A 22,658-nucleotide genomic window follows, 5' to 3' on the forward strand; every position below is an offset into this window, starting at 1 on the left:
CTATCTGAGCAGCTAACCGATCGCTGCAGCTGTACATAATCTATTGGTAAATAGCTCACCCATTTTTACCTACCTCATCCCCATACTGTTTTTATTTATTTACTTTCCTGCTCTTTTGCACACCAATATCTCTACCTGTACATGACCATCTGATCATTTATCACTCCAGTGTTAATCTGCAAAATTGTAATTATTCGCCTACCTCCTCATGCCTTTTGCACACAATGTATATAGACTCCCCCTTTTTCTACTGTGTTATTGACTTGTTAATTGTTTACTCCATGTGTAACTCTGTGTTGTCTGTTTACACTGCTATGCTTTATCTTGGCCAGGTCGCAGTTGTAAATGAGAACTTGTTCTCAACTAGCCTAACTGGTTAAATAAAGGTGTTCTCAACTAGCCTACCTGGTTAAATAAAGGTGTTCTCAACTGGCCTATCTGGTTAAATAAAGGTGTTCTCAACTAGCCTACCTGGTTAAATAAAGGTGTTCTCAACTAGCCTACCTGGTTAAATAAAGGTGTTCTCAACTAGCCTACCTGGTTAAATAAAGGTGTTCTCAACTGGCCTACCTGGTTAAATAAAGGTGTTCTCAACTAGCCTACCTGGTTAAATAAAGGTGTTCTCAACTGGCCTACCTGGTTAAATAAAGGTGTTCTCAACTAGCCTACCTGGTTAAATAAAGGTGTTCTCAACTAGCCTACCTGGTTAAATAAAGGTGTTCTCAACTAGCCTACCTGGTTAAATAAAGGTGTTCTCAACTAGCCTACCTGGTTAAATAAAGGTGTTCTCAACTAGCCTACCTGGTTAAATAAAGGTGTTCTCAACTAGCCTACATGGTTAAATAAAGGTGTTCTCAACTAACCTACCTGGTTAAATAAAGGTGTTCTCAACTAGCCTACCTGGTTAAATAAAGGTGAAATAAAATGTAAAAAAATATAGTGCACGACTTTAGACCAGAGCCCTATAGAACCCTATTCCTATATAGTGCACGACTTTAGACCAGAGCCCTATTCCCTATATAGTGCACGACTTTAGACCAGAGCCCTATAGAACCCTATTCCCTATATAGTGCACAACTTTAGACCAGAGCCCTATAGAACCCTATTCCCTATATAGTGCACTACTTTAGACCAGGGCCCTATTCCCTATATAGTGCACTACTTTAGACCAGGGCCCTATTCCCTATATAGTGCACTACTTTAGACCAGAGCCCTATTCCCTATATAGTGCACTACTTTAGACCAGAGCCCTATGGAACCCTATGCCCTATATAGTACACTACTTTAGACCAGGGCCCTATTCCCTATATAGTGCACTACTTTAGACCAGAGCCCTATTCCCTATATAGTACACTACTTTAGACCAGAGCCCTATTCCCTATATAGTGCACGACTTTAGACCAGAGCCCTATTCCCTATATAGTGCACGACTTTAGACCAGAGCCCTATAGAACCCTATTCCCTATATAGTGCACAACTTTAGACCAGAGCCCTATAGAACCCTATTCCCTATATAGTGCACTACTTTAGACCAGGGCCCTATTCCCTATATAGTGCACTACTTTAGACCAGGGCCCTATTCCCTATATAGTGCACTACTTTAGACCAGAGCCCTATTCCCTATATAGTACACTACTTTAGACCAGAGCCCTATTCCCTATATAGTGCACTACTTTAGACCAGAGCCCTATGGAACCCTATTCCCTATATATAGTACACTACTTTAGACCAGGGCCCTATTCCCTATATAGTGCACTACTTTAGACCAGAGCCCTATTCCCTATATAGTACACTACTTTAGACCAGAGCCCTATTCCCTATATAGTACACTACTTTAGACCAGAGCCCTATAGAACCCTATTCCCTATATAGTGCACTACTTTAGACCAGAGCCCTATTCCCTATATAGTACACTACTTTAGACCAGAGCCCTATTCCCTATATAGTGCACTACTTTAGACCAGAGCCCTATAGAACCCTATTCCTATATAGTGCACTACTTTAGACCAGAGCCCTATTCCCTATATAGTACACTACTTTAGACCAGGGCCCTATTCCCTATATAGTGCACTACTTTAGACCAGAGCCCTATTCCCTATATAGTGCACTACTTTAGACCAGAGCCCTATTCCCTATATAGTGCACTACTTTAGACCAGACCCCTATGGAACCCTATGCCCTATATAGTGCACTACTATAGACCAGAGCCCTATAGAACCCTATTTCGGTTCTAGATAACAGATTTTTTTCTAAGAGTGTACAGGGCAGAAATAGCTCTCACTCTGAATAATAAGAACGACACAAACCTTTCATCGGTCTTTAAAAAACACTCCATCTGGTGGCTTTGAGGTCACATGTACACCTGTATGACTCCCAGCCACCCCTCTCCGTCTCTCATTATCAGGACAGAGTGATCATAAACACCAGCTATTTCTATGTCTAAACTAGCCCTTTGATGGTGACATGTAGTGGGCACTCTGCCTCTCTGTGTACATCCCAAATGGTAGCCTATTCCATATCTATACTGCACTACTTCTGATATATAATGCACTATATAGGGAATAGGGTTCCAGTCCTGGTCTAAAGTAGTGCACTACATAGGGAATAAGGTGCCATTTGGGACACTACCTGTGGTTTGTTGTTCCTCGGGGATCGGAGGAGTCTCTGGGAGGACTAATGCATTATGGGTCACAGGAAATAGATCACTTTGGACATGATATAATCAGTATTAGAGTCCTTTTAGGCTCCCACAGTGTAAACCTCTGGAGTGGAACAAAAGCCCTGAAACTTCACAGTAAGAGCTGCTAATGGATAAGCTAAAGCCTAGAATGTCACAGAGGGTAATGGTTTGGTACTGCTCTTCAGATGATGTGGCTGTTATTGTTGTGTCTTTGAGGGACAGAAAACTTACCGCGTCACAGGAATACACAGCTAAGTCCCTGAGGATGGTGGCTAGTTCCTTCGTAGCTTCAGATGATGTGGCTGTTATGGGTTGTATTTATTTGTGGTAAAAAACAACAATGACCATTTCACACAAAGAACATCCAAACCACGGAGGACAGATGATAATGCTGAGGACAACAGAAGATAATGCCACGGAGGACAGATGATAATGCCACGGAGGACAGATGATAATGCCGAGGACAACAGATGATAATGCCGAGGACGACAGAAGATAATGCCACGGATGACAGATGATAATGCCGAGGACAACAGAAGATAATGCCACGGAGGACAGATGATAATGCCACGGAGGACAGACGATAACGCCGAGGACAACATAAGATAATGCCACGGAGGACAGATGACAATGCAGAGGACAACAGGAGATAATGCCACGGAGGACAGATGATAATGCCGAGGACAACAGAAGACAATGCCACGGATGACAGGTGATAATGCCAAGGACACCAGAAGATAATGCCACGGATGACAGATGATAATGCCGAGGACAACAGAAGATAATGCCACGGAGGACAGATGATAATGCCACGGAGGACAGACGATAACGCCGAGGACAACAAAATATCATGTCACTGGGGACAGGAGATAATGCTGAGGACAACAGGAGATAATGCCACGGAGGACAGATGATAATGCAGAGGACAACAGAATATAATGCCACAGAGGACAGGTGATAATGTCGATGACAACAGAAGACAATGCCACGGAGGACAGATGATAATGCCACGCAGGACAGATGATAATGCCACAGAGGACATATGATAATGCTGAGGACAACATAAGATAATGCCACGGAGAACAGATGATAATGCTGAGGACAACAGAAGATAATGCCATGGAGGATAGAAGATAATGCCACGGAGGACAGGCGATAATGCCGAGGACAACATAAGATAATGCCACGGAGGACAGATAATAATGCCGAGGATGACAGAGGATAATGTCGCGGGGACAGATGATGGTCTTCGGATGTGGGCACACCACCCACCGCTTCCGAGTATATTACTCGCTAATGTCCAGTCCCTAGTTAACAAAGTTGATGAAATCAGGGCAAGAGTTTCTTTCCAAAGAGATATCCGGGACTGTAACATACTCTGTTTCACGGAAACATGGCTAGCTGGGGACATGCTGTCGGAGTCAGTACAGCCAACGGGATTTCCAGTGCATTGCGCAGACAGGAACAAACATCTCTCTGGTAAGAAGAAAGGCGGGGGTGTATGTTTCATGATTAACGACTCATGGTATAATTGTAACAACATACATTAACTCAAGTCCTTTTGTTCACCTGACCTAAAATCCTTCACAGTCAAATGCCGACGTATTATCTGCCAAGAGAACTCTCCTCGGTTATCGTCACAGCATATCCCCCCCCCCACCTGCAAGCGGCCATTACAAACAGTGTAGTTATTTCCTCCGTAAGGCAATAAAACAAGCAAAGTGTCAGTATAGAGACAAAGTGGAGTTGCAATTCAACGGCTCAAAACAAAAAAAAAAGATACCCAGCGACGTCTCAAATTAAACTGCTCAGTTTGAGAACACTCGTTCACCGCAGCCAACGTGAGTAAAACATTTAAACGTGTTAACCCTCGCAAGGCTGCCGGCCCAGACGGCATTCCCAGCCGCGCCCTCAGAGCATGCGCAGACCAGCTCTCTGGTGTGTTTACAGACATATTCAAACAATCCCTATCCCAGTCTGTTGTCTCCACAAGCTTGAAGATGGCCACCATTGTTCCTGTTCCTAAGAAAGCTAAGGTAAGTAAACTAAATGACTGTCGCCCCGTTGCACTCACTTCTGTCATCATGAAGTGCTTTGAGAGACTAGTCAAGGATCATATCACCTCCACCCTACCTGACACCCTAGACCCACTTCAATTTGCTTACCGCCCCAATAGGTCCACTGACGATGCAATCTCAATCACACTGCACACTGCCCTAACCCATCTGGACAAGAGGAATACCTATGTGAGAATGCTGTTCATCGACTACAGCTCGGCATTCAACACCATAGTACCCTCCAAGCTCGTCATCAAGCTCGAGACCCTGGGTCTCAACCCCGCCCTGTGCAACTGGGTTCTGGACTTCCTGACGGGCCGCCCCCAGGTGGTGAGGGTAGGAAACAACATCTCCTCCCCGCTGATCCTCAACACTAGGGCCCCACAGAGGGTTCTCAGCCCTCTCCTGTACTCCCTGTTCACCCATTACTGCGGGGCCACGCACGCCTCCAACTCAATCATCAAGTTTGCAGATGACACTACAGTGGTAGGCTTGATTACCAACAACGACAAGAGACGGCCTACAGGGAGGAGGTGAGGGCCCTCGGAGTGTGGTGTCAGGAAAATAACCTCTCACTCAATGTCAGTAAAACAAAACAGGTGATCGTGGACTTCAGGAAACAGCAAAGGGAGCACCCTCCTATCCACATCGAATGGACAGGAGTGGAGAATGTGGATATTTCTAAGTTCCTCGTTGTACACATCACTGACAATCTGAAATGGTCCATGCACACAGACAGTGTGGTGAAGAAGGCGCAACAGCGCCTCTTCAACCTCAGGAGGCTGAAAAATGTGCCTTGTCACCTAAAACCCTCACTAACTTTTACGGGTGCACAATTGAGATCATCCTGCCGGGCTGTATCACCGCCTGGTACGGCAACTGCACCGTCCACAACCGCAGAACTCTCCAGAGGGCGGTGCGGTCTGCAGAACGCATCACCGGGGGCAAAACTACCTGCCCTCCAGGACACCTACCCTGCCCGATGTCACAGGAATACCATAAAGATCATCAAGGACATCAACCACCCGAGCCACTGCCTGTTCACCCCGCTATCATCCAGAAGGCGAGGTCAGTACAGGTGCATCAGAATTGGGGCCGAGAGATTGAAAAACAGCTTCTATCTCAAGGCCATCAGATTGTTAAACAGCCATCACTATCACAGAGAGGTGGCTGCCAACATACATTTGATATCATTGGCCACTTGAATAAATTGAACACTAGTCACTTTAATAATGCCACTTTAAGAATGTTTACATACTGTACATACTATGTCTGTGATTTGTGGTTGTCTCACCTAGCTGTCTGAAGAAAAAAGCACTCTCTGGATAAGTCTCTCTAGATAAGTCTCACTGGATACGTCTCTGGATGTCTCTATAGATAAGTCTCTCTGGATACGTCTCTGGATAAGTCTCTATAGATAAGTCTCTCTGGATAAGTCTCTAGATAAGTCTCTCTGGATAAGTCTCTCTGGATAAGTCTCTCTGGATAAGTCTCTCTGGATAAGTCTCTCTGGATAAGTCTCTCTGGATAAGTCTCTAGATAAGTCTCTCTAGATAAGTCTCTCTGGATAAGTCTCTCTGGATAAGTCTCTCTGGATAAGTCTCTCTAGATAAGTCTCTCTGGATAAGTCTCTCTAGATAAGTCTCTCTAGATAAGTCTCTATAGATAAGTCTCTCTAGATAAGTCTCTATAGATAAGTCTCTATAGATAAGTCTCTATAGATAAGTCTCTCTGGATAAGTCTCTCTGGATAAGTCTCTCTGCATAAGTCTCTGCATAAGTCTCTATAGAAAAGTCTCTCTAGATAAGTCTCTGGATAAGAACGTCTGCTAATTGACTCAAATGTAAATGCCTCACAAAGTACAGCCAAGTCCCTGATGATAATAGCATGTCATATTACGGTACCAGAGTAGTTCTCCTCAGGTGAGGTGAGGTGAGGTGAGGTGTACGCTGTCGTTATGGTTATGTCTTCATGTACACTACTGGTCCATTTACAACACCTACTCATTCAATCAATCAATCAATCAATCAATCAAATTTTATTTATATAGCCCTTCGTACATCAGCTGATATCTCAAAGTGCTGTACAGAAACCCAGCCTAAAACCCCAAACAGCAAACAAAATCAAGTTTTTTTGTATTTGTACTATTTTCTACATTGTAGAATAACATCAAAACTATGAAATAACACATATAGTGACCAAAAAATGTTAAACAATTTAAAATGTCTTTTATTTTTGAAATTCTTTGCCTTGATGACATCTGTTACTGTATCTGTTACTGTATCTGTTACTGTATCTGTTACTGTATCTGTTACTGTATCTGTTACTGTATCTGTTACTGTATCTGTTACTGTTTCTGTTACTGTATCTGTTACTGTATCTGTTACTGTATCTGTTACTGTTTCTGTTACTGTATCTGTTACTGTTTCTGTTACTGTATCTGTTACTGTATCTGTTACTGTATCTGTTACTGTATCTGTTACTGTTTCTGTTACTGTATCTGTTACTGTATCTGTTACTGTATCTGTTACTGTTTCTGTTACTGTTTCTGTTACTGTATCTGTTACTGTATCTGTTACTGTTTCTGTTACTGTTTCTGTTACTGTATCTGTTACTGTTTCTGTTTCTGTTACTGTTTCTGTTACTGTTTCTGTTACTGTATCTGTTACTGTATCTGTTACTGTATCTGTTACTGTATCTGTTACTGTATCTGCTACTGTATCTGTTACTGTATCTGTTACTGTTTCTGTTACTGTATCTGTTACTGTATCTGTTACTGTATCTGTTACTGTATCTGTTACTGTTTGAGAGACAGAACTCAGTCCAGACAAGTCCAGATTTGGACCACTATTTCATGATGTGGTACTGCATTGTGTGCTATGTCAGACAGTACACGACACAAAACTGTATATTACCGTCTGTCAGTCCCCAGCAGATCCAGATCTTGACCACTGTCTCCCCTCTACAGGCCAACCTGCCACTCCTACAGCGGGAACTGCTGCACTGTGCCCGTCTGGCCAAGCAGAACCCAGCTCAGTACCTGGCACAACACGAACAGCTCCTCCTGGACACCTCCTCCACCACCTCCCCCGTCGACTCCTCAGAACTACTCCTAGACCTCAACGACAACGGCAAGAGGAGAACACCTGACAGGTGAGGTTCATGTTGGTGTCTGCTGGCTCTAGAGGATAACACCTGACAGGTGAGGTTCATGTTGATGTCTGCTGGCTCTAGAGGAGAACACCTGACAGGTGAGGTTGATGTCTGCAGGCTCTAGAGGAGAACACCTGACAGGTGAGGTTGATGTCTGCAGGCTCTAGAGGAGAACACCTGACAGGTGAGGTAGGGGTTGATGTCTGCTGGCTCTAGAGGAGAACACCTGACAGGTGGGGTTGATGTCTGCAGGCTCTAGAGGAGAACACCTGACAGGTAAGGTTGATGTCTGCAGGCTCAAGAGGAGAACACCTGACAGGTGAGGTTGGTGTTGCTGTCTGCTGGCTCTAGAGGAGAACACCTGACAGGTGAGGTAGGTGTTGATGTCTGCTGGCTCTAGAGAATAACACCTGACAGGTGAGTTTGGTGTCTGCTGACTCTAGAGGAGAACACCCGACAGGTGAGGTAGGGGTTGGTGTCTGCTGGCTCTAGAGGAGAACACCTGACAGGTGAGGTTGATGTCTGCTGGCTCTAGAGGATAATACCTGACAGGTGAGGTTGGTGTTGATGTCTCCTGGCTCTAGAGTAGAACACCTGACAGGTGAGGTTGGTGTTACATTACATTACATTACATTACATTACATTACATTACATTTAAGTCATTTAGCAGACGCTCTTATCGAGAGCGACTTACAAATTGGTGCATACACCTTATGACATCCAGTGGAACAGCCACTTACAATAGTGCATCTAAATCTTTTAGGGGGGGTGAGAAGGATTACTTACCCTATCCTAGGTATTCCTTGAAGAGGTGGGGTTTCAGGTGTCTCCGGAAGGTGGTGATTGACTCCGCTGTCCTGGCGTCGTGAGGGAGTTTGTTCCACCATTGGGGGCCAGAGCAGCGAACAGTTTTGACTGGGCTGAGCTGGAACTGTACTTCCTCAGTGGTAGGGGAGGCGAGCAGGCCAGTGGTGGATGAACGCAGTGCCCTTGTTTGGGTGTAGGGCCTGATCAGAGCCTGGAGGTACTGAGGTGCCGTTCCCCCTCACAGCTCCGTAGGCAAGCACCATGGTCTTGTAGCGGATGCGAGCTTCAACTGGAAGCCAGTGGAGAGAGCGGAGGAGCGGGGTGACGTGAGAGAACTTGGGAAGGTTGAACACCAGACGGGCTGCGGCGTTCTGGATGAGTTGTAGGGGTTTAATGGCACAGGCAGGGAGCCCAGCCAACAGCGAGTTGCAGTAATCAAGACGGGAGATGACAAGTGCCTGGATTAGGACCTGCGCCGCTTCCTGTGTGAGGCAGGGTCGTACTCTGCGGATGTTGTAGAGCATGAACCTACAGGAACGGGACACCGCCTTGATGTTAGTTGAGAACGACAGGGTGTTGTCCAGGATCACGCCAAGGTTCTTAGCGCTCTGGGAGGAGGACACAATGGAGTTGTCAACCGTGATGGCGAGATCATGGAACGGGCAGTCCTTCCCCGGGAGGAAGAGGAGCTCCGTCTTGCTGAGGTTCAGCTTGAGGTGGTGATCCGTCATCCACACTGATATGTCTGCCAGACATGCAGAGATGCGATTCGCCACCTGGTCATCAGAAGGGGGAAAGGAGAAGATTAATTGTGTGTCGTCTGCATAGCAATGATAGGAGAGACCATGTGAGGTTATGACAGAGCCAAGTGACTTGGTGTATAGCGAGAATAAGAGAGGGCCTAGAACAGAGCCCTGGGGACACCAGTGGTGAGAGCGCGTGGTGAGGAGACAGATTCTCGCCACGCCACCTGGTAGGAGCGACCTGTCAGGTAGGACGCAATCCAAGCGTGGGCTGGCGCCGGAGATGCCCAACTCGGAGAGGGTGGAGAGGAGGATCTGATGGTTCACAGTATCGAAGGCAGCCGATAGGTCTAGAAGGATGAGAGCAGAGGAGAGAGAGTTAGCTTTAGCAGTGCGGAGCGCCTCCGTGATACAGAGAAGAGCAGTCTCAGTTGAATGACTAGTCTTGAAACCTGACTGATTTGGATCAAGAAGGTCATTCTGAGAGAGATAGCGGTAGAGCTGGCCAAGGACGGCACGCTCAAGAGTTTTGGAGAGAAAAGAGAGAAGGGATACTGGTCTGTAGTTGTTGACATCGGAGGGATCGAGTGTAGGTTTTTTCAGAAGGGGGTGCAACTCTCGCTATCTTGAAGACGGGAGGGACGTAGCCAGCGGTCAGGGATGAGTTGATGAGCGAGGTGAGGTAAGGGAGAAGGTCTCCGGAAATGGTCTGGAGAAGAGAGGAGGGGATAGGGTCAGCGGGCAGGTTGTTGGGCGGCCGGCCGTCACAAGACGCAAGATTTCATCTGGAGAGAGGGAGAAAGAGGTCAGAGCATAGGGTAGGTGTCTCCTGGCTCTAGAGGATAGGTGTTGATGTCTCCTGGCTCTAGAGGAGAACACCTGACAGGTGAGGTTGATGTCTGCTGGCTCTAGAGAATAACACCTGACAGGTGAGGTTGATGTCTGCTGGCTCTAGAGAATAACACCTGACAGGTGAGGTTGATGTCTGCTGGCTCTAGAGGATAACACCTGACAGGTGAGGTTGGTGTTGATGTCTCCTGGCTCTAGAGGATAACACCTGACAGGTGAGGTTCATGTTGATGTCTGCTGGCTCTAGAGGATAACACCTGACAGGTGAGGTTGGTGTTGATGTCTGCTGGCTCTAGAGGAGAACACCTGACAGGTGAGGTTCATGTTGATGTCTGCTGGCTCTAGAGGAGAACACCTGACAGGTGAGGTTGGTGTTGATGTCTGCTGGCTCTAGAGGAGAACACCTGACAGGTGAGGTTGATGTCTGCAGGCTCTAGAGGAGAACACCTGACAGGTGAGGTTGATGTCTGCAGGCTCTAGAGGAGAACACCTGACAGGTGAGGTTGGTGTTGATGTCTGCTGGCTCTAGAGGAGAACACCTGACAGGTGAGGTTGATGTCTGCTGGCTCTAAAGGAGAACACCTGACAGGTGAGGTTGATGTCTGCTGGCTCTAGAGGAGAACACCTGACAGGTGAGGTAGGTGTTTATGTCTGCTGGCTCTAGAGGAGAACACCTGACAGGTAAGGTTGATGTCTGCAGGCTCTAGAGGAGAACACCTGACAGGTGAGGTTGATGTTGATGTCTGCTGACTCTAGAGGAGAACACCTGACAGGTAAGGTTGATGTCTGCAGGCTCTAGAGGAGAACACCTGACAGGTGAGGTTGATGTCAGCTGGCACTAGAGGAGAACACCTGACAGGTGAGGTTGATGTCTGCTGGCTCTAGAGGAGAACACCTGACAGGTGAGGTTGATGTTGATGTCTGCTGGCTCTAGAGGAGAAACCTGACAGGTGAGGTTGATGTCTGCTGGCTCTAGAGGAGAACACTTGACAGGGGATGTTGATGTCTGCTGGCTCTAGAGGAGAACACCTGACAGGTGAGGTAGGGGTTGATGTCTGCTGGCTCTAGAGGAGAACACCTGACATGTGAGGTTGATGTCTGCTGGCTCTAGAGGAGAACACCCGACAGGTGAGGTAGGGGGTTGGCGTCTGCTGGCTCTAGAGGAGAACACCTGACAGGTGAGGTTGATGTCTGCTGGCTATAGAGGAGAACACCTGACAGGTGAGGTTGGTGTTGATGTCTCCTGGCTCTAGAGGAGAACACCTGACAGGTGAGGTTGATGTCTGCTGGTTCTAGAGGAGAACACCTGACAGGTGAGGTAGGTGTTGATGTCTGCTGGCTCTAGAGGAGAACACCTGACAGGTGAGGTTGGTGTTGATGTCTGCTGGCACTAGAGGATAACACTTGACAGGTGAGGTTGGTGTTGATGTCTGCTGGCTCTAGAGGAGAACACCTGACAGGTGAGGTTGATGTCTGCAGGTTCTAGAGTAGAACACCTGACAGGTGAGGTTGATGTCTGCTGGCTCTAGAGGAGAACACCTGACAGGTGAGGTTGGTGTTGATGTCTCCTGGCTCTAGAGGAGAACACCTGACAGGTGAGGTTGATGTCTGCTGGCTCTAGAGGAGAACACCTGACAGGTGAGGTTGGTGTTGATGTCTCCTGGCTCTAGAGGAGAACACCTGACAGGTGAGGTTGATGTCTGCAGGCTCTAGAGGAGAACACCTGACAGGTGAGGTTGGTGTTGATGTCTCCTGGCTCTAGAGGAGAACACCTGACAGGTGAGGTTGATGTCTGCAGGCTCTAGAGGAGAACACCTGACAGGTGAGGTTGATGTCTGCTGGCTCTAGAGTAGAACACCTGACAGGTGAGGTTGATGTCTGCTGGCTCTAGAGGAGAACACCTGACAGGTGAGGTTGATGTTGATGTCTGCTGGCTCTAGAGGAGAACACCTGACAGGTGAGGTTGATGTCTGCTGGCTCTAGAGGAGAACACCTGACAGGTGAGGTTGATGTTGATGTCTGCTGGCTCTAGAGGAGAACACCTGACAGGTGAGGTTGATGTTGATGTCTGCTGGCTCTAGAGGAGAACACCTGACAGGTGAGGTTGATGTCTGCAGGCTCTAGAGGATAACACCTGACAGGTGACGTTGATGTTGATGTCTGCTGGCTCTAGAGGAGAAAACCTGACAGGTGAGGTTGATGTCTGCTGGCTCTAGAGGAGAACACTTGACAGGGGATGTTGATGTCTGCTGGCTCTAGAGCAGAACACCTGACAGGTGAGGTAGGGGGTTGATGTCTGCTGGCTCTAGAGGAGAACACCTGACATGTCAGGTTGATGTCTGCTGGCTCTAGAGGAGAACACCCGACAGGTGAGGTAGGGGTTGGCGTCTGCTGGCTCTAGAGGAGAACACCTGACAGGTGAGGTTGACGTTGATGTCTGCTGGCTCTAGAGAATAACACCTGACAGGTGAGGTTGATGTCTGCTGGCTCTAGAGGATAACACCTGACAGGTGAGGTTGGTGTTGATGTCTCCTGGCTCTAGAGGAGAACACCTGACAGGTGAGGTTCATGTTGATGTCTGCTGGCTCTAGAGGATAACACCTGACAGGTGAGGTTGATGTTGATGTCTCCTGGCTCTAGAGGAGAACACCTGACAGGTGAGGTTGATGTCTGCAGGCTCTAGAGGATAACACCTGACAGGTGAGGTTGGTGTTGATGTCTGCTGGCTCTAGAGGAGAACACCTGACAGGTGAGGTAGGGGTTTATGTCTGCTGGCTCTAGAGGAGAACACCTGACAGGTAAGGTTGATGTCTGCAGGCTCTAGAGGAGAACACCTGACAGGTGAGGTTGATGTCTGCAGGCTCTAGAGGAGAACACCTGACAGGTGAGGTTGGTGTTGATGTCTCCTGGCTCTAGAGTATAACACCTGGCAGGTGAGGTTGGTGTCTGCTGGCTCTAGAGGAGAACACCTGACAGGTGAGGTTGGTGTTGATGTCTCCTGGCTCTAGACGAGAACACCTGACAGGTGAGGTTGGTGTTGATGTCTCCTGGCTCTAGAGTATAACACCTGGCAGGTGAGGTTGGTGTCTGCTGGCTCTAGAGGAGAACACCTGACAGGTGAGGTTGATGTCTGCTGGCTCTAGAGGAGAACACCTGACAGGTGAGGTTGATGTCTGCTGGCTCTAGAGGAGAACACTTGACAGGTGAGGTTGATGTCTGCTGGCTCTAGAGGAGAACACCTGACAGGTGAGGTAGGGGTTGGTGTCTGCTGGCTCTAGAGGAGAACACCTGACAGGTGAGGTTGGTGTTGATGTCTCCTGGCTCTAGACGAGAACACCTGACATGTGAGGTTGATGTCTGCTGGCTCTCGAGGACAACACCTGACAGGTGAGGTTGGTCTTGGTGTCTGCTGACTCTAGAGGAGAACACCTGACAGGTGAGGTAGGTGTTGATGTCTGCTGGCTCTAGAGGAAAACACCTGACAGGTGAGGTCGGTGTCTGCTGGCTCTAGAGGAGAACACCTGACAGGTGAGGTTGATGTATGCTGGCTCTAGAGGAGAACACCTGACAGGTGAGGTTGATGTCTGTTGACTCTAGAGGAGAACACCTGACAGGTGAGGTTGATGTCTGCTGACTCTAGAGGAGAACACCTGACAGGTGAGGTTGGTGTTGAAGTCTGCTGGCTCTAGAGAAGAACACCTGACAGGTGAGGTAGGGGTTGGTGTCTGCTGACTCTAGAGGAGAACACCTGACAGGTGAGGTAAGGGTTGGTGTCTCCTGGCTCTAGAGGAGAACACTTGACAGGTGAGGTAGGTGTTGATGTCTGCTGGCTCTAGAGGAGAACACCTGACAGGTGAGGTTGATGTCTGCTGGCTCTAGAGGAGAACACCTGACAGGTGACGTTGATGTCTGCTGGCTCTAGAGGAGAACACCTGACAGGTGAGATAGGTGTTGATGTCTGCTGGCTCTAGAGGATAACACCTGACAGGTGAGGTTGATGTCTGCTGGCTCTAGAGGAGAACACCCGACAGGTGAGGTAGGGGTTGGCGTCTGCTGGCTCTAGAGGAGAACACCTGACAGGTGAGGTTGATGTCTGCTGGCTATAGAGGAGAACACCTGACAGGTGAGGTTGGTGTTGATGTCTCCTGGCTCTAGAGGAGAACACCTGACAGGTGAGGTTGATGTCTGCTGGCTCTAGAGAATAACACCTGACAGGTGAGGTTGATGTCTGCTGGTTCTAGAGGAGAACACCTGACAGGTGAGGTTGGTGTTGATGTCTGCTGGCACTAGAGGATAACACTTGACAGGTGAGGTTGGTGTTGATGTCTGCTGGCACTAGAGGAGAACACCTGACAGGTGAGGTTGATGTCTGCAGGCTCTAGAGGAGAACACCTGACAGGTGAGGTTGATGTCTGCTGGCTCTAGAGGAGAACACTTGACAGGTGAGGTTGGTGTTGATGTCTGCTGGCTCTAGAGGAGAACACCTGACAGGTGAGGTTGATGTCTGCTGGCTCTAGAGGAGAACACCTGACAGGTGAGGTTGGTGTTGATGTCTGCTGGCTCTAAGGTGAACACCTGACAGGTGAGGTTGATGTCTGCAGGCTCTAGAGGAGAACACTTGACAGGTGAGGTTGGTGTTGATGTCTGCTGGCTCTAGAGGAGAACACCTGACAGGTGAGGTTGATGTCTGCAGGCTCTAGAGGAGAACACCTGACAGGTGAGGTTGATGTCTGCTGGCTCTAGAGTAGAACACCTGACAGGTGAGGTTGATGTCTGCTGGCTCTAGAGGAGAACACCTGACAGGTGAGGTTGATGTTGATGTCTGCTGGCACTAGAAGAGAACACCTGACAGGTGAGGTTGATGTCTGCTGGCTCTAGAGGAGAACACCTGACAGGTGAGGTTGATGTTGATGTCTGCTGGCTCTAGAGGAGAACACCTGACAGGTGAGGTTGATGTTGATGTCTGCTGGCACTAGAGGAGAACACCTGACAGGTGAGGTTGATGTCTGCTGGCTCTAGAGGAGAACACCTGACAGGTGACGTTGATGTTGATGTCTGCTGGCTCTAGAGGAGAAAAAACCTGACAGGTGAGGTTGATGTCTGCTGGCTCTAGAGGAGAACACTTGACAGGGGATGTTGATGTCTGCTGGCTCTAGAGCAGAACACCTGACAGGTGAGGTAGGGGTTGATGTCTGCTGGCTCTAGAGGAGAACACCTGACATGTCAGGTTGATGTCTGCTGGCTCTAGAGGAGAACACCCGACAGGTGAGGGAGGGGTTGGCGTCTGCTGGCTCTAGAGGAGAACACCTGACAGGTGAGGTTGATGTCTGCTGGCTATAGAGGAGAACACCTGACAGGTGAGGTTGATTTCTGCTGGCTATAGAGGAGAACACCTGACAGGTGAGGTTGGTGTTGATGTCTCCTGGCTCTAGAGGAGAACACCTGACAGGTGAGGTTGATGTTGATGTCTGCTGGCTCTAGAGGAGAACACCTGACAGGTGAGGTTGGTGTTGATGTCTCCTGGCTCTAGAGTATAACACCTGGCAGGTGAGGTTGATGTCTGCTGGCTCTAGAGGAGAACACCTGACAGGTGAGGTAGGGGTTGATGTCTGCTGGCTCTAGAGGAGAACACCTGACAGGTAAGGTTGATGTCTGCAGGCTCTAGAGGAGAACACCTGACAGGTGAGGTTGATGTTGATGTCTGCTGACTCTAGAGGAGAACACCTGACAGGTAAGGTTGATGTCTGCAGGCTCTAGAGGAGAACACCTGACAGGTAAGGTTGATGTCTGCAGGCTCTAGAGGAGAACACCTGACAGGTGAGGTTGATGTTGATGTCTGCTGGCTCTAGAGGAGAACACCTGACAGGTAAGGTTGATGTCTGCAGGCTCTAGAGTATAACACCTGGCAGGTGAGGTTGATGTCTGCTGGCTCTAGAGTATAACACCTGGCAGGTGAGGTTGGTGTCTGCTGGCTCTAGAGTATAACACCTGGCAGGTGAGGTTGGTGTTGATGTCTCCTGGCTCTAGACGAGAACACCTGACAGGTGAGGTTGGTGTTGATGTCTCCTGGCTCTAGAGTATAACACCTGGCAGGTGAGGTTGGTGTCTGCTGGCTCTAGAGGAGAACACCTGACAGGTGAGGTTGACGTTGATGTCTGCTGGCTCTAGAGGAGAACACTTGACAGGTGAGGTTGATGTCTGCTGGCTCTAGAGGAGAACACCTGACAGGTGAGGTTGATGTCTGCTGGCTCTAGAGGAGAACACCTGACAGGTGAGGTAGGGGTTGGTCTCTGCTGGCTCTAGAGGATAACACCTGACAGGTGAGGTTGGTGTTGATGTCTCCTGGCTCTAGACGAGAACACCTGACATGTGAGGTTGATGTCTGCTGGCTCTCGAGGACAACACCTGACAGGTGAGGTTGGTCTTGGTGTCTGCTGACTCTAGAGGAGAACACCTGACAGGTGAGGTAGGTGTTGATGTCTGCTGGCTCTAGAGGAGAACACCTGACAGGTGAGGTTGGTGTCTGCTGGCTCGAGAGGAGAACACCTGACAGGTGAGGTTGATGTATGCTGGCTCTAGAGGAGAACACCTGACAGGTGAGGTTGATGTCTGCTGACTCTAGAGGAGAACACCTGACAGGTGAGGTTGATGTCTGCTGACTCTAGAGGAGAACACCTGACAGGTGAGGTTGGTGTTGAAGTCTGCTGGCTCTAGAGGAGAACACCTGACAGGTGAGGTAGGGGTTGGTGTCTGCTGACTCTAGAGGAGAACACCTGACAGGTGAGGTAAGGGTTGGTGTCTCCTGGCTCTAGAGGATAACACCTGACAGGTGAGGTTGATGTCTGCTGGCTCTAGAGGATAACACCTGACAGGTGAGGTTGATGTCTGCTGGCTCTAGAGGAGAACACCTGACAGGTGAGGTTGATGTCTGCTGGCTCTAGAGGAGAACACCTGACAGGTGAGGTTGATGTCTGCTGGCTCTAGAGGAGAACACCTGACAGGTGAGGTTGATGTCTGCTGGCTCTAGAGGAGAACACCTGACAGGTGAGGTTGAATTCTGCTGGCTCTAGAGGAGAACACCTGACAGGTGACGTTGATGTCTGCTGGCTCTAGAGGAGAACACCTGACAGGTGAGGTTGATGTCTGCTGGCTCTAGAGGAGAACACCTGACAGGTGACGTTGATGTCTGCTGGCTGTAGAGGAGAACACCTGACAGGTGAGGTTGATGTCTGCTGGCTCTGTAGGAGAACACCTGACAGGTGACGTTGATGTCTGCTGGCTCTAGAGGAGAACACCTGACAGGTGGGGTTGGTGTCTGCTGGCTCTAGAGGAGAACACCTGACAGGTGAGGTTGATGTCTGCTGGCTCTAGAGGAGAACACCTGACAGGTGAGGTTGATGTCTGCTGGCTCTAGAGGAGAACACCTGACAGGTGAGGTTGATGTCTGCTGGCTCTAGAGGAGAACACCTGACAGGTGAGGTTGATGTCTGCTGGCTCTAGAGGAGAACACTTGACAGGTGAGGTTGATGTCTGCTGGCTCTAGAGGAGAACACCTGACAGGTGAGGTTGATGTCTGCTGGCTCTAGAGGAGAACACCTGACAGGTGAGGTAGGTGTTGATGTCTGCTGGCTCTAGAGGATAACACCTGACAGGTGAGGTTGATGTCTGCTGGCTCTAGAGGAGAACACCTGACAGGTGAGGTTGATGTCTGCTGGCTCTAGAGGAGAACACCTGACAGGTGAGGTTGATGTCTGCTGGCTCTAGAGGAGAACACCTGACAGGTGGGGTTGATGTCTGCTGGCTCTAGAGGAGAACACCTGACAGGTGAGGTTGATGTCTGCTGGCTCTAGAGGAGAACACCTGACAGGTGACGTTGATGTCTGCTGGCTCTAGAGGAGAACACCTGACAGGTGAGGTTGATGTCTGCTGGCTCTAGAGGAGAACACCTGACAGGTGACGTTGATGTCTGCTGGCTGTAGAGGAGAACACCTGACAGGTGAGGTTGATGTCTGCTGGCTCTAGAGGAGAACACCTGACAGGTGACGTTGATGTCTGCTGGCTCTAGAGGAGAACACCTGACAGGTGGGGTTGATGTCTGCTGGCTCTAGAGGAGAACACCTGACAGGTGAGGTTGATGTCTGCTGGCTCTAGAGGAGAACACCTGACAGGAGACGTTGATGTCTGCTGGCTCTAGAGGAGAACACCTGACAGGTGAGGTTGATGTCTGCTGGCTCTAGAGGAGAACACCTGACAGGTGACGTTGATGTCTGCTGGCTCTAGAGGAGAACACCTGACAGGTGGGGTTGATGTCTGCTGGCTCTAGAGGAGAACACCTGACAGGTGAGGTTGATGTCTGCTGGCTCTAGAGGAGAACACCTGACAGGTGAGGTTGATGTCTGCAGGCTCTAGAGGAGAACACCTGACAGGTGACGTTGATGTCTGCTGGCTCTAGAGGAGAACACCTGACAGGTGAGGTTGATGTCTCCTGGCTCTAGAGGAGAACACCTGACAGGTGAGGTTGATGTCTGCTGGCTCTAGAGGAGAACACCTGACAGGTGAGGTTGATGTCTGCTGGCTCTAGAGGAGAACACCTGACAGGTGAGGTTGATGTTGATGTCTGCTGGCTCTAGAGGAGAACACCTGACAGGTGAGGTTGATGTCTGCTGGCTCTAGAGGATAACACCTGACAGGTGAGGTTGATGTTGATGTCTGCTGGCTCTAGAGGATAACACCTGACAGGTGAGGTTGGTGTTGATGTCTGCTGGCTCTAGAGGAGAACACCTGACAGGTGAGGTTGATGTTGATGTATGCTGGCTCTAGAGGAGAACACCTGACAGGTGAGGTTGATGTCTGCTGGCTCTAGAGGAGAACACCTGACAGGTGAGGTTGATGTCTGCTGGCTCTAGAGGATAACACCTGACAGGTGAGGTTCATGTTGATGTCTGCTGGCTCTAGAGGATAACACCTGACAGGTGAGGTTGGTGTTGATGTCTGCTGGCTCTAGAGGAGAACACCTGACAGGTGAGGTAGGGGTTGGTGTCTGCTTTCTCTAGAGGAGAACACCTGACAGGTGAGGTTGGTGTCTGCTGGCTCGAGAGGATAACACCTGACAGGTGAGGTTGGTGTTGATGTCTCCTGGCTCTAGACGAGAACACCTGACAGGTGAGGTTGGTGTTGATGTCTCCTGGCTCTAGAGTATAACACCTGGCAGGTGAGGTTGATGTCTGCTGGCTCTAGAGGAGAACACTTGACAGGTGAGGTTGATGTCTGCTGGCTCTAGAGGAGAACACCTGACAGGTGAGGTTGATGTCTGCTGGCTCTAGAGGAGAACACCTGACAGGTGAGGTAGGGGTTGGTGTCTGCTGGCTCTAGAGGAGAACACCTGACAGGTGAGGTTGGTGTTGATGTCTCCTGGCTCTAGACGAGAACACCTGACATGTGAGGTTGATGTCTGCTGGCTCTCGAGGACAACACCTGACAGGTGAGGTTGGTCTTGGTGTCTGCTGACTCTAGAGGAGAACACCTGACAGGTGAGGTAGGTGTTGATGTCTGCTGGCTCTAGAGGAGAACACCTGACAGGTGAGGTTGGTGTCTGCTGGCTCTAGAGTAGAACACCTGACAGGTGAGGTTGATGTATGCTGGCTCTAGAGGGAGAACACCTGACAGGTGAGGTTGATGTCTGCTGACTCTAGAGGAGAACACCTGACAGGTGAGGTTGATGTCTGCTGACTCTAGAGGAGAACACCTGACAGGTGAGGTTGGTGTTGAAGTCTGCTGGCTCTAGAGAAGAACACCTGACAGGTGAGGTAGGGGTTGGTGTCTGCTGACTCTAGAGGAGAACACCTGACAGGTGAGGTAAGGGTTGGTGTCTCCTGGCTCTAGAGGAGAACACTTGACAGGTGAGGTAGGTGTTGATGTCTGCTGGCTCTAGAGGAGAACACCTGACAGGTGAGGTTGATGTCTGCTGGCTCTAGAGGAGAACACCTGACAGGTGACGTTGATGTCTGCTGGCTCTAGAGGAGAACACCTGACAGGTGGCGTTGATGTCTGCTGGCTCTAGAGGAGAACACCTGACAGGTTAGGTTGATGTCTGCTGGCTCTAGAGGAGAACACCTGACAGGTGGGGTTGATGTCTGCTGGCTCTAGAGGAGAACACCTGACAGGTGAGGTTGATGTCTGCTGGCTCTAGAGGAGAACACCTGACAGGTGACGTTGATGTCTGCTGGCTCTAGAGGAGAACACCTGACAGGTGAGGTTGATGTCTGCTGGCTCTAGAGGAGAACACCTGACAGGTGACGTTGATGTCTGCTGGCTGTAGAGGAGAACACCTGACAGGTGAGGTTGATGTCTGCTGGCTCTAGAGGAGAACACCTGACAGGTGACGTTGATGTCTGCTGGCTCTAGAGGAGAACACCTGACAGGTGGGGTTGATGTCTGCTGGCTCTAGAGGAGAACACCTGACAGGTGAGGTTGATGTCTGCTGGCTCTAGAGGAGAACACCTGACAGGTGACGTTGATGTCTGCTGGCTCTAGAGGAGAACACCTGACAGGTGAGGTTGATGTCTGCTGGCTCTAGAGGAGAACACCTGACAGGTGACGTTGATGTCTGCTGGCTCTAGAGGAGAACACCTGACAGGTGGGGTTGATGTCTGCTGGCTCTAGAGGAGAACACCTGACAGGTGAGGTTGATGTCTGCTGGCTCTAGAGGAGAACACCTGACAGGTGAGGTTGATGTCTGCAGGCTCTAGAGGAGAACACCTGACAGGTGACGTTGATGTCTGCTGGCTCTAGAGGAGAACACCTGACAGGTGAGGTTGATGTCTCCTGGCTCTAGAGGAGAACACCTGACAGGTGAGGTTGATGTCTGCTGGCTCTAGAGGAGAACACCTGACAGGTGAGGTTGATGTCTGCTGGCTCTAGAGGAGAACACCTGACAGATGAGGTTGATGTTGATGTCTGCTGGCTCTAGAGGAGAACACCTGACAGGTGAGGTTGATGTCTGCTGGCTCTAGAGGAGAACACCTGACAGGTGAGGTTGATGTTGATGTCTGCTGGCTCTAGAGGAGAACACCTGACAGACGAGGTTGATGTTGATGTCTGCTGGCTCTAGAGGAGAACACCTGACAGGTGAGGTAGGGGTTGATGTCTGCTGGCTCTAGAGGAGAACACCTGACAGGTGAGGTTGATGTCTGCTGGCTCTAGAGGAGAACACCTGACAGGTGAGGTTGATGTCTGCTGGCTCTAGAGGAGAACACCTGACAGGTGAGGTTGGTGTTGATGTCTCCTGGCTCTAGACGAGAACACCTGACAGGTGAGGTTGATGTCTGCTGGCTCTAGAGGAGAACACCTGACAGGTGAGGTTGATGTCTGCTGGCTCTAGAGGAGAACACCTGACAGGTGAGGTTGACGTTGATGTCTGCTGGCTCTAGAGGAGAACACCTGACAGGTGAGGTTGATGTCTGCTGGCTCTAGAGGAGAACACCTGACAGGTGAGGTTGATGTCTGCTGGCTCTAGAGGAGAACACCTGACAGGTGAGGTAGGGGTTGGTGTCTGCTGGCTCTAGAGGAGAACACCTGATAGGTGAGGTTGGTGTTGATGTCTCCTGGCTCTAGACGAGAACACCTGACATGTGAGGTTGATGTCTGCTGGCTCTCGAGGACAACACCTGACAGGTGAGGTTGGTCTTGGTGTCTGCTGACTCTAGAGGAGAACACCTGACAGGTGAGGTAGGTGTTGATGTCTGCTGGCTCTAGAGGAGAACACCTGACAGGTGAGGTCGGTGTCTGCTGGCTCTAGAGGAGAACACCTGACAGGTGAGGTTGATGTATGCTGGCTCTAGAGGAGAACACCTGACAGGTGAGGTTGATGTCTGCTGACTCTAGAGGAGAACACCTGACAGGTGAGGTTGGTGTTGAAGTCTGCTGGCTCTAGAGGAGAACACCTGACAGGTGAGGTAGGGGTTGGTGTCTGCTGACTCTAGAGGAGAACACCTGACAGGTGAGGTAAGGGTTGGTGTCTCCTGGCTCTAGAGTATAACACCTGACAGGTGAGGTTGATGTCTGCTGGCTCTAGAGGAGAACACCTGACAGGTGAGGTAAGGGTTGGTGTCTCCTGGCTCTAGAGTATAACACCTGACAGGTGAGGTTGATGTCTGCAGGCTCTAGAGGAGAACACCTGACAGGTGAGGTTGATGTCTGCTGGCTCTAGAGGAGAACACCTGACAGGTGAGGTTGAATTCTGCTGGCTCTAGAGGAGAACACCTGACAGGTGACGTTGATGTCTGCTGGCTCTAGAGGAGAACACCTGACAGGTGGGGTTGATGTCTGCTGGCTCTAGAGGAGAACACCTGACAGGTGAGGTTGATGTCT

At 49.7% G+C, this 22,658-nt stretch overlaps 1 protein-coding gene across 4 annotated transcripts in view; it reads left to right on the top strand.

The window, feature by feature from the left end:
• The window catches only part of LOC127910045 (protein CBFA2T1-like), a 132,844-nt gene that overhangs the window by 44,887 nt on the left and 65,299 nt on the right, over positions 1-22,658 (top strand). For all 4 annotated transcript variants that reach the window (XM_052472932.1, XM_052472929.1, XM_052472930.1 and 1 more), the window contains exon 4: positions 7,706-7,890. In XM_052472932.1, coding sequence (XP_052328892.1) covers positions 7,706-7,890 — 185 coding nt within the window. The remainder of the gene's footprint in view (positions 1-7,705; positions 7,891-22,658) is intronic.

The sequence above is a fragment of the Oncorhynchus keta genome, chromosome 20 (genome assembly GCF_023373465.1).
Source record: "Oncorhynchus keta strain PuntledgeMale-10-30-2019 chromosome 20, Oket_V2, whole genome shotgun sequence".
NCBI lineage: Eukaryota > Metazoa > Chordata > Actinopteri > Salmoniformes > Salmonidae > Oncorhynchus > Oncorhynchus keta.